Source organism: Oenanthe melanoleuca, chromosome 1A (assembly GCF_029582105.1).
Source record: "Oenanthe melanoleuca isolate GR-GAL-2019-014 chromosome 1A, OMel1.0, whole genome shotgun sequence".
In the NCBI taxonomy this organism is placed as follows: Eukaryota; Metazoa; Chordata; class Aves; order Passeriformes; family Muscicapidae; genus Oenanthe; species Oenanthe melanoleuca.
This window is the reverse complement of record NC_079334.1, coordinates 63,483,841-63,500,931: the sequence shown is the minus strand read 5'-3', so window position 1 is coordinate 63,500,931 and position 17,091 is coordinate 63,483,841. Positions and strand designations below refer to the sequence as shown.

At 45.5% G+C, this 17,091-nt stretch overlaps 2 protein-coding genes across 2 annotated transcripts; one reads left to right on the top strand and one right to left on the bottom strand.

The window, feature by feature from the left end:
• Positions 1-2,381: 2,381 nt before the first annotated feature.
• On the bottom strand, positions 2,382-11,338 carry PHYH (phytanoyl-CoA 2-hydroxylase). The gene is made up of 9 exons (XM_056516386.1): positions 11,144-11,338; positions 8,854-8,909; positions 8,632-8,742; positions 8,375-8,540; positions 7,724-7,805; positions 6,631-6,812; positions 5,697-5,846; positions 4,569-4,700; positions 2,382-3,374 (listed from the first exon to the last, which is right to left on the bottom strand). The coding sequence occupies exons 1-9, from the start codon at positions 11,240-11,242 to the stop codon at positions 3,321-3,323; spliced, it is 1,032 nt and encodes a 343-aa protein (XP_056372361.1). The 5' UTR covers positions 11,243-11,338; the 3' UTR covers positions 2,382-3,320.
• LOC130248358 (cuticle collagen 1-like) lies at positions 11,241-12,300 on the top strand. The gene is made up of 2 exons (XM_056482067.1): positions 11,241-11,574; positions 11,764-12,300. The coding sequence occupies exons 1-2, from the start codon at positions 11,241-11,243 to the stop codon at positions 11,823-11,825; spliced, it is 396 nt and encodes a 131-aa protein (XP_056338042.1). The 3' UTR covers positions 11,826-12,300.
• The last annotated feature ends 4,791 nt before the right edge of the window (positions 12,301-17,091 follow it).

The following is a 17,091-nucleotide window of genomic DNA, read 5'->3' as shown; positions in this document are numbered from 1 at the left end:
CCAGTTTTAGAAGGACTGAAAAACAGCCTCTCCTATCTAAATACCTGCTGGCACAAGCTCATCCTACCTGGGTTAATTTGCACTGAAAAGATAGCAAAGAATGTGGCTGAAATCAATTTTGGCAGCCCAGGGGTGGGAATGGTGATGGGGAGAGCTGGAGGCAGAATTTGCAGAGCTCCTGGGCTGATTTCCAGGGATGTGAAGGGGTTGTCTGTGGAGCAAGGGCACTTCTCCAGCACAGGCAAGCAGCAAGAAGCCTTATCAGCAGAAAGGCCAAAATTACTTGTGAGTTACAAGATAAGGAAGTGATTTAAGATTAGCACAAGGTCTGGAGCAGAAACCAAAGCAGGAATTTTACATTTTGCACGTCCAAATTCATTTACTTCTTTTTCCAGCTGCTCTTGGATCTGTTCTTAACATCACTGTAGTAGCACTGTAAGCTGGTGAGGTGACAGCTGTGTGAGCACATTGGGCATCACTCACTGCCACCCTGATTACAAATGACTGCTGGAAAAGGCTCTCCCACATCCCAGATCGGCTTATAGAGTCAAATCTACTTTGAAAAAACTATAATGTAGTTAATTAAACTTCCTTTCCTCCCTCCATTTCTCTTGCATGAAGTAAGATTTTGATCTACAGCACTAGGAGCCAAAGCCAGGTTTCAAAATCCTTCCTTTGGCACCTACCCAGTGTCCTCACATCAAAGTGCTGAACATGCAACTGCTGTCAGCAGGGTCAGGAGTCAGACTAAATCTGACATTTCTGAACTGCTAGTCTGGAAAATAGCACATAAATGCTAAGCAAAAGATCTTCTCTGTGTTTATTGTCTTTTACCAAGCTCCAGGAAGCCTTTGTTTTCAACACATGTGAAATGTCAAGGCAAAAAGAAAGGGTCTCAAACACTGGGGCTTCATGCAACTGCAAATGGCCAAATAAGCAGCTGCATGTCTAATTTTTACATGCTCCTTTTTGAAACCTGGAAGCTGCTATTAAAAAAATAGTCCAAGGAGGGCTAACATGGCTAACCTAAACTGCAGGAACATGAAGTTAGTTGGAAAGAAAGTTTTAGATGTAACATGCTGTTACATCAATTTAGGAGCACACGTCCCTCCAACACGTGAACCTGAACACCTACTGCAAAACAAATTATAAGAAACATCCCATCAAGCCAGGGCTAAAGTAAAACACTATTACCAAATAAACTTTAAATATTTTGCTTTTAATTTTATTCAATTCAAGCAACTTTTCTAACAAAGTAAGTGCTGCTTCACTAAAATACACATCAACCCAAACATTTCAACAGCTTCTGCAATTCCTTGTCTCTTGAAGCTCTGCCTAATGGATCTGGAAATTTATTCTCAAAGGTGTTATTGCTGCAGAGGAGGTATCCAGCAACCCCACACGTCCATTCTGGGAGAATCCAGCTTCATCCAACTGTCCTGCCCAGCAGAACAAGCACAGCCTGCCCCAGAGGGCAGTTCCCAAACAAGGTGTAGGAAGGAATGAGGACACAAATCTTCCATCAGGTGGGACAACTGCTAAGTTTAGATCTCCGAGGTCACTGATATGTTTTTCTTCTGAATGAAGCAATTTTAAGCTGAAATCCATAGGCAGCAGTGCCTAAATTTTTATGAACAAAGCTAAACTCCATTTTCTTTCCTAGCTATAGTAAGAGAAATTCAGTCTTGAAACTGGGAATGTGACACCTGTAGCTCTTCTCTGTGGTCACAGCTCCCTCTGCAGTCAACCCAGCTCCACCAGTGATGTCAGACAGGGAAGTCTCCATGAATCCTGAGCTGTGAACCAGACAGAATACACCAAGTTCTCACGAAAATCTGATGGAAAGGACTCAGCAAAGTCAGCAGAGGGATCTCCAACTCACTGGAAATTATTCACCTGGGTCCATGCTCTCCACAGGAGCTGATCAGTGCCAGGGTTATACAGGGAACCAGGACACCCAAAATCACATGCTGAGCTGGGCTGGGTGTCTGTCCTAAGGGATCCCTCATCAGACTTCTTGGTGTTGTGGTCAAACCAAAGGCTGCTGAGAGAGTATGTCTGTCTCCAGGTGGAAACCACAGCCCAGACACCTCACCCCAGCACCAAGGATGTAAGACCAATAATTAACTGTGCTCAAACTTCAACTTCTTTAAAAAACAAGAAAGCCTGCAGATGCTGCACAAAGATGAAGAATCACAAAACAAGGCAGAAGGAGCCACAAGAACCCATCACTGCATCCTTTGGTGCTGTTTTGACAACTTTGTGGGGTGGACTGGGGAGGGAGTAGAAACAAGCTGAGGGTTGATGCTTTGCACTGGGGTGTGCAATGACACCCCCCACCAGTTTCTGAGTAGCAGTAATGACTCAACACAGCCCTCGAGTGCAGTTTCACTCTGATTTATTCTTTATTTCAAAAAATAGATTCTGAAAGTGAAAGAATCTTTCAGAAAGCAAGGAAAAAACATTGTGAAAGGCAAGAGGATCATTTCAGTGCACATCACTCCACCCTGCCACCACTGCATCCTGGGGAGCATCCAGACACTTCCTCAATCTGGCAGCAGCAAAAGGCACCTTTTCCCAGACCTGCCAGACTCCAAGGATTTCTTCACTTCACACAGCCTTGGATCAGTTGTGTAAAGCCAGTGGGAGGCTGCTTTGTTGGTCCCAGCACTGTCAGACTCATATTTCACCTGTGCCAGAGCTGCTTGGTCAGGTATGATGCCACATCAAGCCATGCTTGAGGAACTCTACCAGCAATCATATTCCTGTCCATAAATCCCATTTTTCTCTGAGTGGTTACTGCTTTCTCTTTAGCCACTTCCTTACACCACTGATCCTGCTGGTACCAACACCCACATCTTCACCAGCTACATTAGTAACTCCCTGTGTCACTGAGGGCTTGTTTGAAACTCTGATTTTAAATTTTTTTTGCATAGGAAAGAAGTTGGAAATGCTGGAAATTCTTGCATAAAATCCTACATTGATATAGCATTATTCTAAAGGTGTGTCATGTTAAAAACTTTTAAGAAACAAGAACTTAAACACCAAGAAAATTAAGGTGTTCTTTCACAACTTTGATTCTTCGATTGTCTAAGACACCCACAGCAAATCTGTTTTTCTAGGCTAGGTTTCCTCTGATGTACATCAGCTGTCCAAGCTCAGTGCAATTATTCTGAATTAGCATAAAATGGTTTTGCAATGCAGCATTTGGCTAAGTTACCATTACAGAGGTCAACAAAGGGAATTCTGCCTGCCCAGGCAGGGTCTGTTTTCTTCCCTCAGAGAAGCTCATGTTTTCCATCCTGCTCTTCAGAGGTCTTCTACAGATTGATTCTTTCCCCTTGCACAAGTCGTGCTCGGAAGTTCCAAATATCCTTCAAAACAGAGAAAAAGGAAAAGCACCTTGAGGGCCAGAACAAACAGTCACCAAGATTCCAGTTTACAGAGATGGAAATTGAGGATTACTTAGTTCTTATCATCTTATGAAGGTGAAATAAAAAAAGTCTTAAAGCTACATGAAAACACAGAGACTTCTCTGGGGTTTGTATGAACAACCTCACTTCCACCCAGGAGAAGGAGAGAGCCTCATACACATCCCTCTGGATTTCACCAAGCACCTAAATAACCCCAGGAACTGAATGCCAAGCAAGCTGTGGCTTTATAGACACAAAAAATCAGCTTGCAAAACACAGCTGGGCACCCCACCACACCCAGGCACACTGGGGGGAAACATGCAGAACAACACAAAAACACTAAGGATGAAAAAGAAACTGGTCTCCCCCCACTCCTCCAAAAAGCCCCAGATATTGTAAAACATGTTCATTTTAAAAGAATATTGCTGCTTTTACATCTAGACTTTACTGCCTTGATCTGGCTTTGCACATGCTTGGGAGCTACTATGGATTAAGATATTCAGAATATTTTCACCCCAGTAACAACGTTTATTTTTCTTTCAGTGACTGGATCCCTGAAGAATTTACATTTGCTTTCTATTTTACTCAATGGTCTCAGTTATTCAGCAAGAGTCCATTAGTCCCCCCTTTTTTTTTTTTTTGAGTCAGATGTGTATCACTGCTGACAAAATTGCTGTTGCCTCGAGTATAAACAACTGATCTGGGACTATATTTAAGCAAAAAAATCCATTTGTTATTGCGATCAGATGCGGCTACGTGTTTTAAAAGGAAAATCCACCCACCATTAGGAGGGGAAACTGCAAGAACTGTGGGCATACAAACTGGACAAGCACTGAATTTATTCCAACTTATAGTTTTGAATTCGGGGCAAATGACCACATTGTTTTATTTACAAGCAGAGCTTCAGAAGGAACTTCTGGAGCTCAAGGGACATGAAGAGGCTGCCAGAGAGCAAGACACTATGAGGAAAAAGGCCCCAAAAAAGACCTGCCAGTTATCCTCTGACCATCAGGTCTTTTATCCTGTCAAGTACCTCTACCTGGTACAGCCTGATTTGCCAAACTAGGCATAGCAAAGAGCATCAATCTGCCACACGAGAGAGCTGGGAAAGGGAATGACCTGGTTTGTAACAAAGAACACTCAGCCAAGTCTCACCTTAAGATCCACAGAAGTTGCATTGTATTTCTTGGAAACCATTTCCTGCAGCTCCTTCTCCAGGTGCTCCTGAGTCGTGTTCTTGACATCAATGTAGTGACACTCAGAGCTGGCAAAGTGGCAGCTGATGCTCTGTGTGAGGAAAGTGGGCTTCATTCACTGTCACATCGACTGCAAACAATTGCTGGAAGAAAACCTTGTGCATTCCAGATTGTGGACACATCATTCCTTCCTTACAGATCATGTCAGCAAATTCCTTCCTCCTTTCCAAGCGCTCTGGAGAGCATCCCTTGGAGAAACACTCTTGCTGCTGACATGCTCTTCTTCCTCCCCTTCTCTCCCTCACTCCCTCAGCACGAGCTGTACTACTTGGTCTCAGAATATCAGCAGCTGGAGTGGGAACAGGGAGAGTCATGGCTGGGGCAGACCTGTGTGCTCTGTAAGGCTCTTGGTTCCTGCACGCAGAGGTGCACCCACTTATTTTGAGTCCACCAATAAACTGCCATAGGGGCTGAAAAAACAGGCCACACAACAGGCAAACCAAAATAAAGACAGAGCAGCCCGTGCTGCCTGGGTGAATCCCTTCTGAGACAGGAGGGGGCCTCCCAACGAAGGCACTTTTGCCTGTTTCAGTTAAATAATCATGCATGTCAACAAATATTTTATAGAAAAATGTTGTGCAATGATATAAATAAATATTATTTATTGAATGAATAATAGAGACTCCTGTTATCCAGAGATGGGATACCAAGAAGACAGGGAAAAAAAATTAAGGAAAGTCCTGGTATCTGGGACAGCTGAAAGGGAACTTTGAGAAAAGCAACAACCAGACAGACTTTAGTTTAATGTAGATTCAGCATCTAATTCCTACTCCTCTTCTGTTTTTCTCAAGCAGCTGCACAGCATGCTCTTCTTACAGAAGACAGATGTTTAAAAATAAAATAATAAAAAAACCAAAGGAGTGCTGAAGTATATTAGGAAGATAAAACCTCTTTAAAACATTCATCCACATATTCACAAAATGAGAAAGGATTCAAAGGGGGTGGGAGATAAAAATAGAAAGTGGAATAGTTGGGGTTTTTTTTAATTAAGAATATAAAAAAGCTATATCAAGAGATGTTTTCCTACCTTTCTAAAGCCTGATGTCCGGTTTATTCCAGAGCCATGAATAAGCAGGGGATGGAAGAACACTGTGTCTCCCTTCTCCATGACAAGGTGAACCTTGGGAATCTTCTCATCCTCATCAAGCAGCCCATGGAAAAGTTTGTTGGCTTTACCCTAGGAAAGAAAGAGGCTGAATTGAAATCACTCAGCTAAAATTAGAGGAAGCACAAAAATTAGAGGATTAGCAGAGCACAGTAGGGCAGCAGGGACAGCTATGGATCTGCTTTCCCCTGGAGAGAGTATTCCATATGCCAAGCTACAAGTCTGACTGTTGCCTACTTAGTCCTTCTACCTCAAGCCTGATGTACAGAAAAAATATACATTCTGTATTTTCTGCAGCTGGTTTGGACAAAGACATTCTCAGCTGGAGAGAAGAGAGAAGAGCACTAGGAAACTCCACAAGGGTAGCCTGATGCCACTGCTGGAGACCAGCCTTCTGCTCCTAGTATAACCATCACCAATGACAGTCCAGAACAGGAAACACACACTCTTAAGAGCAAGATACACTTGGTATTTTATTCCATCCAGTTGTTAATTGTCAGACTTCTCCTCTTTGGGACTGTGCACACGCTACCAGGCAGGAGCAAGCTGACAGGAGAAGACAGAGGCCTCAGACTTGGCAAGGGCAGTGGAAAACTCTGGCATGAGTTTATGCTGTCCTGCCACAAAGTGCTGCACATTTTCTAGGTGAAGGTCAGAACAGAGGCAAATGTCACATGGAGTGAGGTCACCCAAGAAACTCTCTCCCAAATCAATGTCAGTATTTGCATAAACAGGGAAAAACAAAATCACTGAAAACCTCAGCTTTGACCTGCACTTCCTCCCCTTACAGTGAGTCCTTCCCAGCCAAATCATATCCCTTTCCTGCACGCCCTCCCCAAGCCCTCCATGACACTACCTCCAGCTCTGGATAGCCATGAGGCTTCAGGGCTGTCTTGTGTGTCCCTGGCTGCACCACCAGGCAGCCGTTGTCCTGGTGAGCCCTCTCCATGGCAGTCCAGGCACACACGATGCGGGACGCGGGCCGGAACGGGAAATAGTGCAGGTCCTGGTGCATGGGGTGCAGGAACGTCTGCTTCTCTGCAACACAGGTTCAGCAGGCTCCAGCCTCATCCAACATGGCACAGCCTTCCCCTTCCTCTTAAACCACTGCAGCACATCCTGAGGAGCACTTGGTGTACACAGTGCCTGCTCCAGCCCAGCCATGGAAGCCAAGCATGGAGCTGCCATCCCACCCCAAAATGGACCATAGTGGTGGCTCTCGGGTCACACAGAAAGCCCCTGTGACCCCTCAGAAGGCTCCTTTTGCTGGCCTTCACCACCACCACCACACATTTTCATCACTCATTTTGGCTGCTCTCCAGTTTTGAGAACTTTAACCAGCATGGCGTTGCACAAACCTCCCCAGCACAAAGACCTTCCAGCAGCTGTGCTGTCTGCAGGCACTGGATGTACTGCTGTGATGCAAGCAGAACCAACCCTGTCTGTCCTGCACCCTGCTCATGTTTATTTAGCTTTCTCTTCAAAAAAAGAAAAAAACTTCGCGGTTTATGGATTGCAGCCTCCAGAGAGTCTCTGCCCTAGAGGCTCTCTTCCATGAAGTCTAAATAAAAATAAATATTCTTGAAGTTTTGCTTGTTATTTCCCCCCTATTGAAATGGAAACATCATCCACACCAAAAGAGCCTTTTATATATAATTTATATAATTATTTTGCCATTGATTTTGCTCCTTAAATAGATACAGTTAGCATATTTCTACTTGCCTCATTTGCCATATCATTTAGACTTACTGCAGCCTCAAAAACTCTCCTGCATATTCTCATGTTGTCTCATTAAACCAAAGTGAAAATAAAACAAACTATCACCAAAATGCCTTTGTAAATTTTCAATGTTATTTGGGTTTAATTTTTTTACAGCTTTTCTAAAATACTAAGTTCAATTCTGGCACACAATAATTTATCCATTTTCCTCTAATCCAAGTTTTCCTTACCAGAATCTGGAAGTTTATTTATCAGCATGGTGTGCATTGCCATGATGTTTGGCCCTGTGAAGCACTCGACATATTTGAGGATCTACGAGGAACAAAACACCAGGAAAAAAGATGAGAAATGTGAAAAACAAGAGGAAATATTGCTGAGGAAGCACTGGGAGCTGGATGTTTGGCTGAGGGCAAGGGTACAGGAGGAGGATGGAGGGATGCAGGACAGGAGGCAGGATCTGGCAGGGCACACAAATGGGAATGGTGGGAGGAGTCCAAGAGGGAAGATGATGCTGCAGGCTGCTGGGAGGGGTGGAATAGATAGGGAGGGTACTCCCACAGAGCTGTATCTGCCACATGAATATTGGCTGGAAGGCTGGACCTGCCCAGGGACAGATGTTTGCTGGATAAAACACATTCAGAACATGTTGCTGATCTGTCCCTAGTAGCCTGGCATGGTTTGGTCAAGTCACATTCCTGACTGGCAAGGGGCAGAGCAGCACTGCTTTAAGTCTTCTGCCCCAACCTCCATCCACCCCCTGTTCACGCAGAACACTCTTAAAAGCCAACCCGATCTTTCCTGATTTGTGTGTTTATGGGAGTGACCTGCAGGGTCAGATGCCTTCATACAGGCTCTTCCACACCACCCTCTGTTTGTTTTACCTGTGGCAGAGTGCAGTATCTGAACAGCTCTTCATCTTCCTGGAAGTCCTGCACTTTATTAACCACCTTTTCAGACTGACCAAACTGGGATCTCAGGGACTCATCTTTCATAATCATAACCCCTGGTGGCTTCACCTCCCTTTTACAGATCCTGGTGAACTCCTTCCTGCAAACCAGAGGGAACACCCATGTTGGAAGAACCCAATGATCTCCAGTGTCCCAGAGCTCCCCCAGCACATCAGGCAAGTGCCTCGTACCTGAAACGCTCAATGTCCTCGTCAGAAACGAGATTCTTGATGAGAAGGTACCCACTGTCTTCATAGAACTGCCTCTGCTCTGTGCTCAGCAGATCATTGTCCAGGGTGTAGCTGGGACAGAGGGACACGTTAACCATGTCTAGTGACCAACACGTGCTTGGGGAAAGGAAGAAATGAGCTCTGAAGGTTGCTCTGAACTCTACCAAAGAAGATGGAGCTTACCAAAACCTCCCTGAATGAGGAACAGCACTGACTTGGGCTGAAGTAGGAATGCATATCTGGGGTGGGAATTAAGGAATATACAATCAAGCAAAATAGATTAGAATAGGCATGAGTCCTCGATCCTACAGTGCTGTTCATCCTAAAGGCAGTTGCTGTGCTGGACACTCAATCCATGCTCTTGCTCATTTTGCTTCTATAATAATAAATGATAATAAAAAATATGCTAAAAATGAAAATAATCTAAAACAATAAAGCAATAGAAGTAAACTTGAGGTTTCACATTCTCATACAGTGTTGCAAACCCTCACCTTCTCTCTAGTTACTGCAGAGATCAGGTCCCTCCCAAATGACATGGATAGCAGAAGAGAAGAGAGCTTTAGGCTTGTCCTCCACTTATTACATTTCAACAAGTTTTAAAAAAGCTTTTGTTTTCTCTCATGCAGAGACACATTCCCATCGAGCGGGCAATTAAACCCCACAGGCTAAAGAAGCCTCACAAGAGCCCTGTGCATGGTATTGAAGTGTCATCCATAACAAAAATGAGCATTTTCATGCTGATCTTTTGGTCTGCACATGCATGTTTGCTTCAGGGTTTTATGAAAACCACTGACTTTCCTCTACTCCTCATAAAAGCATGAATGCTTTGGGAATAAGAAACAGGTTTAATCACAACAGCTGTGTCTATGGTCCCTACACCAGGAAGCTTAAGTATTATCTTGTCAAGAGTCACATACGGTGGGAGAAGAACGACACATGCAAACACGTGTGGCAAAAATTATGAGCCAGAGGGAGGAAAAAGTGCTGGGAACTGGATGGAAAACAGAGAGAACATGGGGAGACCAGCTGGCAACTGCCACAGCAGGTCCAAGAGCAAGGAATCCCCCAACTGAGGGCACTAGTGCTCCACACACCACATTTCAGGCCTAATTTCAGTGAATATATCCACATTTAGGACACAGCTGATGGAGACACAGGCACTGTGCCCTAGTCTGTCACTGTGTGGAAACACAGGCACTGGCTGACCCCAGCATGAGGCCTTCCTCAGCACCTCCACCTCCCCAAACAGGGGGACAGCAGACAAGTGCACCCAGTGCTGGACTCCATTTCAGCACCTTCCTCCCAGGCTCTGCAGTGCCTCTTCCTCTCACTGGTTTGGCTCTTGAGACTTTGCAACACTCAGAGGACAAGTCTGGGTTGCCTGGACAACTGAAACCACGAGGCGCAGAGATTAAAACAAAACCAGTGAGCTGATGTACCATTTGATGTATCAGATAAATCTATTCTTATTAGAGTCTGTCATTTACTTTATCTACACACCTTCCTTGCTCCAGCCCAGCTTAGTCATGTTTTTGTCCAAAGATATTTGCATCATGACCCAGCTTTAAAAACAAACAGGTTGTGCAGCACGTCCCCTTACTCCCTCTACCTCTACAATCAGGCTGTTTTTCCTGTATCATTTATTCCTAATGTTGTGTTCCTACTTATGTTATGGCAGTCTGAGTCAACAACTATCCATCTGCCTTCATATTTTTAATCAATTTGAGGACTCCTACATCCTGTTTGATCATATCCTCTTCTATGTATTATATAATTCAGAGTTAACTTGTCAGCATTCCACTCTGTGAAAATGCTTTTTTTTTTTAAAGCAACATTTATGACAGAAGCTTTAAAAATATTCTCAGCACGCAGTCTCAACTTTTGGAACCATGGGACATATCAATGCAAAAACTTTATACCCAGGTTTCCTGTGCCTTATGCTGGCAGCCTCCAACATTTCCACCTCGGTTACCACTCACGAACCAAACTTTGATGTTTTTCCTGCTGCACCTCTACCAGTCGAGTCCGTGCCTTTCAACGAAATCTGTGACTTGCCGTGCAGTTTCTAAGTCAGTGGAGTTTGTCCCCCCAAACCCCTTGAACCTCTAAGAGGAAAATTCGCTGCAGGGAAGCCTCGGGCTCGGTGCTGGGGGGCTGTGCTGGGGCGCTGCCAAGATGCACACCCCAGCTCCCCACAGCCTGCGGGGATGAAGCCCAGGGAAAAGTTTTGCGGTGGGTTAGGTGCTGACGCCAAAATCCCAGTCGGGGCTGCCAGGGAAGCGCTGTCCTCGGCACCGGGACACAGGGCAGGACTCGCCCTGCTGTCTCTCCCAGGCCGGTGTCCCTGCAGGACAAACCTCGCACCCACAAGGGCACGGGCAGCAAAGCGCCGGGCTGGGGGGCGCGGAGCCGCGACCCGCGGGGGCCCAGCGTGCTGCTGCCGCCCCTTCCCGACCCCGCAGAGAAAGGATACAGGGGCCGGGGTCGCTCCCAGCCGCGGGGACAGGTGCCGCAGGAGGGTTTCCAGCCGGGCCGCCGAGCGCTCCCCGAGCCGCTCCCCGAACCGCTCCATGGCGCCCGCGCCGCCTCAGCGCTGTCCCGGCGCTGTGCCGGCCGGGGCGGAGCCGGGGCCGCCGCATGCTCAGAGCCCGAGCGCCCTCGGAGCCCCGGGTCAGCCGGGAGACGCGGCACGGCGGTGGGAAGGGCCTGAGGGAAGCCAGGGCGGACCCGCGCCCTCGGAGCCCGGATCCCGCCGGGTGCCGCGGTGCGAAGGGTGTGCGGGGTGTGAGGAGGCCATGGCTGCTGCACAGCACCCTCACAGCGCTGGCAGCCGCGGTCTGAAGGGTGTGCGGGGTGTGAGGAGGCCATGGCGGGCACAGCGCCCTCAGAGCGCCGGGAGCCGCGGTGCGAAGGCTGTGAGGAAGCCATGGCTGCCCAGCGCCCTCCGTGCTCTGGGAGCCGCGGGCCGGCTGCACCCCCGGCGGGAAGGGCCTGAGGGAGGCCAGGCCGGGCGTGCGGAGAGCTCAGAGTTTTCCCAGCGGATTTCTTTAAGTTTCTCCTCCAGCTTCCCCTCTTTTTCCCCTTCTCTGCCAGCAGTGACTGCGGATTTCGTCAGCCCCGTGTGGAGAGCAGCATTTGGCATAATGCACTGCTGAGGCCGGCATGGATCCATGCCTTATCTCCTGTCTGTAAGGAGACCGTCAGAGTTCGCCTCATCCCTCCATGAAAACGTTTGGAGAGATTTTTGCGGCCCCAGTGTGAAAACAGATCTCACACCTGCCAGGTTCTCCATAAAACCCTTCTCATGAGCAATCCAGGCCCTGCTCCCAAAGAGGCACCATCAAAAGTCTCCTGTAGCTCCAGGCTGTGCAGCAAAGCTCTGCTTACAGCTGCTTCAGGAAGCTTAAATCCCATTCTGCAACAGGTTTAGCTGGAATCTGGGGTGACATGTTGGTGGATCAAAAACTCAGCTGTCAATACACTGAGCTTCCTGTTGGTGCTGCAGATGAACCGAAGCCAAGGCATGGGTAGGAAGGGCTCCTGTACATAACCTGTATCCTGGCTGGCTCCATTTTAAAACTCAGTGGCAAAGCTCCCATTGATTTCAGTAAACTACAGCAGGTTTACAAACTGCTCTGGTCTGTGTTGCATTCATTTATGGCTTTTATGGTATGCCTGGTGGAGTCACTCCCTTTAGGGGCATAACAGAACAGGTTGTTCACGGAAGTGGGACAAGCAAGATTGGGAACCCAGGAAAAAAACCCTCTCTAAACGATTTTGTGTAGTCACAGAGGCAAGAGTACAGGTACTGTGAAGGTACAACAGCAGCAGCAGTGACAGCACCCTTCATTGCCAACAAAATCAGACCTTTGACTCCTGAGCCATAGGAAAACTCTTAGTCATAAGAAAAAAGAAAGTTAATGAAAGTTCCTCAAATCAAACTAGTGAGAGGGAACAGGAAAAAAAAGCAACTAGAGTAATAGCTTTATTATTGAACTCCTAATTATAACTGCATTGAAAGGCCTATATATAATTCAGATCTATGCTGCAATTGCTTTCACAATCCAAACTGAAACAGGAACCTCAGTAAAACTTATCTGTTTCAAAGTTTAGGTAAAAGCCCCATTGAAAAGATGAAGCAGAACAATAATACTCATGCCTATTGTGGCATGGACCTGTAGATATTTCTTCCACAGGGATGTGTTTGACAGCATCTTATGCAAAGGTGTCTTTCATACCTGAAAAAAATGAACAAAAAGTAGGGATTTGGCTGTACTGATTTAGGAGCTTGAGAACTAAGAGCTTTTATACATATATAATACACACATAAATATATATATAGAACCATGGAACATCCTGAGTTGGAAGGGACCCACAAGAGCCATCAGTCCAACACATCAGCCTAGCACAAGACAAGCCCAAGAATCCCACCCTGTGCCTAAGAATGTTGTCTAAAAGCTTCTTGAATTCTGTCAGGCTCAGTGCTGTGACTGCTTTTCTGGGGAGCCTGTCCCAGTGCCCAGCCACCCTCTGGGTGAAGAACCTTTTCCTAATATGTGCATTTTTTAACAATAAGAGCATCAACAATGCTAGTATCTCTGTGCATTAAATAACATTATTCCTTTTTACTTACAACCTCTCTGGCAATCTCGATACCAGTAACTCCTATGTCACTGGGCTGCCCTGCTGTATTCTATCGCACCCCAGAGAATTCAGGACACCTCCCACATTGGCAGGAGCAGCGATTGGCAGAGTTCATTGCCCTGTATTTGTACCCTCCTGCTGAAGGATCGAACTTTAACACAACAAAAGATCGATCTGGGCCACTACTGGCACCACACAGTGACACGGGGACTGCTTGTGGTGTAGCCACACCCCCTAAAATTAGAAGTGCGTGGACACGTAAAAAAAACAAACATCCTTTGCATCTAAACAGTCCAGAGTGAATAATTTTCAAATCCATTGATAAGCATCATTGAAATACAGGCTGAATCTCATGAAGCCAGGAAATGAAACAAGGGAGACATTTTCTTTGTTAAGGAAACTGATGATGGCATTAATCATTGTATTAAAATGGATGGCATTTAAGAGAGGCTGTGTCTTTGCAAAGTACTTTTACAGCTATGTCTGTCAGTTTCCTGAATTTTACAGAACACTTTTATACAGATGGTTTGCATTTGGCTTTTAGTTTTAATGTTTTCTGTTCATTAAATCACAAAACTAATAAAAACTAAACGATTGAGATTCCTCCAGCAGCACAGGAACATTCCTAATGCAGAGTCTTATAATTTAATAAGCATCTCAATTGACTATTAAAATCCACATTATGATCAGAACTGTAATTCCAAAGATGAGGTCTTCTGAAAGCTTAATTTACTGTGGTGGGAAGTGGCAGCTGCTCCAACTCAGCAAAATTAGCTTTTTAAACTGAGATGCCAGGGAAAACAGATGTTGATGAGACAATAACAAGAGCAACAAAATCCACCACCAACACACAGGTTCATTTCTCATCACCAGAGGAGTCAAGAAGGGCTTCTGTGGATACATAGAAGGGGGAAGGGGGAAAGGGACATATGGATTCATCAGAGAGCAAAATAAAGGGCATAGTGACAAAGGACATGGAAAGGGTCAAGGGTCTCAATTCTCAATGACTTCTCTGCCTTGGGCTTTGCTTTAGTTCCTGGCCTCTGAAATCCAAGCTTTGGGCAACCTTTATCCTAAGGAGGAGCTACTGCCAGGCTTCTCTCCAGCCGTCCCAAACTTCTCAGCTGGGGGTGCCCACCCATTCCTTATTGACACAACTCCTTTTGGAAATACCAGAGACAGCTGAATCCATCAGTGCTCCAGGCAGAGAGTGTAAAAAACCCCAATTGTGGTTGGCTCTTGTAATGCCAGCCAACCTCAGCAGCCAGTGAGCCAGAAAGGAAAAGTCTCCCTCATGGACATGCTCCTCCTGCCGATGCCCACAGCTTCCAAAAGAGATCCTATTCTCCCTCATGATCACCCAGCTGGGAAAAACACCTACCAAAGGGCTGAACAAGAGGGTGTTTTATTACCTTTCCCCTTCTCAAGCACCAGTCACAGGAGCTGCAATCACACCTCGTGATCAGAAAGCAGACATGAACTCAGGTGACTCTTCCCAGCTGTTCACCTGACTTCCAGTTCAAATGTCAGTGAGGCTCTAAATATCAGCCAGCGTGCCCACCCACTCCCCCTTGGTCACTCAGGTTTGCTGCCCTCTCACTCCAGCAGTCACATTAATTTCCATTATCTCCTTATTAGAAAAGGTTCAATCCTGAATTTAGACCAGAATATGAAATAAAAATAATACCTATCAAAAAGAACCAAACTATTCTGGCTTTATAAACTGCCACAGATTTAAAGAGTGTTGTTTTTCCCTGATGGAGGAGCAGGAAGCAAAATACTGAGGAAAACAACAGGCTAAAGAACAACAACTGTTACAAACTTTCCGGAAATATATTCTACTTATCAAATGTGTTGATTAGCCTAGTGAATATTTCGATTATTAAATGCTTTATTTTCAAAGAAAGATTTTTTTTTTTTCTCCACTCTTTTCATAACTTGGATGGAGTTTTACAAGCAGGAACGGGAGCTGGTGCATACAGATTACTGTGTTTGGAACAAAGTATTTATGTTTGTGTAAATGACTGGACATGGCTACTAAAAAAACCTGTTCACTGTTGCTTTCTCACCGCTTTTTGACACCAGCCTCTCAAAACCCCCTTCATTTAAAGGGAATTTCTAAGTATCTTGCTTAATGGTGAAAGATTTAGGATTTGCGTGTCCCTTACAATACATCTTCCTACAGTTCGTTGGGACCTACAATTTCTGATTCAGCAAAACAAATCATAACATTTCCTAAACAAAAGTGATTCTCGCAGAGGAGCCAAGTTGTCACCCACTCAGCGGCGCACCAGGAAGCAGTTTGGGATGTAAATTCCAGCCATCAGGAAGCAGTGGGAGAGGCTTTTAAATCGGCTCACCCGAGGGGTTTTCCTTGTAGCTGCCTCCAGCGGCTGCGACAGGCAATGTTCCTCCGAAAGCGCAGAGATAAGGAGCGTCCTGCAGACACCTTCCCTTGGAGATGAACCTTCTGCCACCCGGGACACGTCTAGGCAAGGACAAGTGCTGGTTTCACACCTGGCTGACGAACCCATTATCGCAACAAGTGAAAAAACCCAACAGCATCGACCGACAAGGACCTTCTTCTGCCGGAGGGGCATTGACACGCATCGGGTGCCAGTTTCAACTACAACAAACCTTTGTAACAAGCGCTCCCAGGCAGAACTCAACTGTTCTGCACCCATTTGATCTACGTAGGTTTTTTAAAATTAAAATAACCTATATACAGTCTTGCCCACGACCACAGAGAAAATGAACAGAACAAACATCACAAAATAGCGGGGGGTGGGGGGGAGAATTAAAAAAAAAAAAAAAAAAAAATCAGTATTTTTTTGCACAACTGGTTTTTGATACTTTATTTTGAGAACTGCTGTGAAAAACCTAACAGTTTTTTATTGGGTGTGGGGTTGTTTTTTTTTTTTTTTTCCCTCAAAGCAAAGTCAAACTTGGTTATTGCTTTGAGGTTTTGTGGTGAACCCACAACTCTCAGACTTCCAGGAAAAGGAGCGTGAGGCGTGAGGGATTGTATGGTTTAAGCTACTCACAAGGTGGGGGAATTTAAAAAAAAAAAACTCAAAAATCATACTAGTATTGCAAAAGGTGTCTGTTGAAAACACTATTAAGTGGAAAAAAAGATGAACCAAATTTTGCCAGAGATGCCATTACCAGGAAGACTGGAAATTTAAACCTTGTACGATGCAGAAGACTCAATCTGACCGAGTAATAGTTTTTTAGAGATGGAAGCCTTTGTAATTCTTGCTGCAGTAACAATTATCCACGATTGTCTTCTTGCTGGTCTGAATATCAAGGAGCAAATTCCAGAACCTGGGAGAAGCTTCAGGAGTGGATTCAGTGCAGTTCAGGACAGCAGGGAGTGTCTGGGCAGAGCGGGGCAGCGGTGAGGCTGCTGCAAGGGGCAGCTCCCCATGCTGGCTGGGAAAAGAGGGGCTCCAGCATCCCTTCCACGAGCTCTCCAATTGCTGACAGCAGGCACAGGAGCACTTGCAGGGGAAACAAGTCAAAATGTTGCAGACTCGGTGCTGGTAAGTAAAATAAACAAAATCAAGTGGGTAATACACTTGGAGATAACCTACTTGCCTTCAGCTTTACTCGAGGTTACAACTGGACATCACAGCTTGGAGAACTGATTCAAGGAGTGATCACAATTATCAATATAATCACACATGCAATAAAATTTTTTAAAATTAGGATTTCTCGTCTTTCCAGTGCATAATTCATCTAGGAATCAAAAAAGTTCATGCACTTATACAAGAGCAA

Coding starts and splice junctions, on each gene's coding strand:
- PHYH (XM_056516386.1), bottom strand. CDS start 11,242: ATGGAGCGGTTCGGGGAGCGGCTCGGGGAGCGCTCGGCGGCCCGGCTG. Junction 8,743..8,853: donor CCTCATTCAGGGAGGTTTTG/GTAAGCTCCATC, acceptor CCTCTGTCCCAG/CTACACCCTGGACAATGATC. Junction 4,701..5,696: donor GGACATCAGGCTTTAGAAAG/GTAGGAAAACAT, acceptor TTCCTCACACAG/AGCATCAGCTGCCACTTTGC.
- LOC130248358 (XM_056482067.1), top strand. CDS start 11,241: ATGGCGCCCGCGCCGCCTCAGCGCTGTCCCGGCGCTGTGCCGGCCGGG. Junction 11,575..11,763: donor TCAGAGCGCCGGGAGCCGCG/GTGCGAAGGCTG, acceptor CTTCTCTGCCAG/CAGTGACTGCGGATTTCGTC.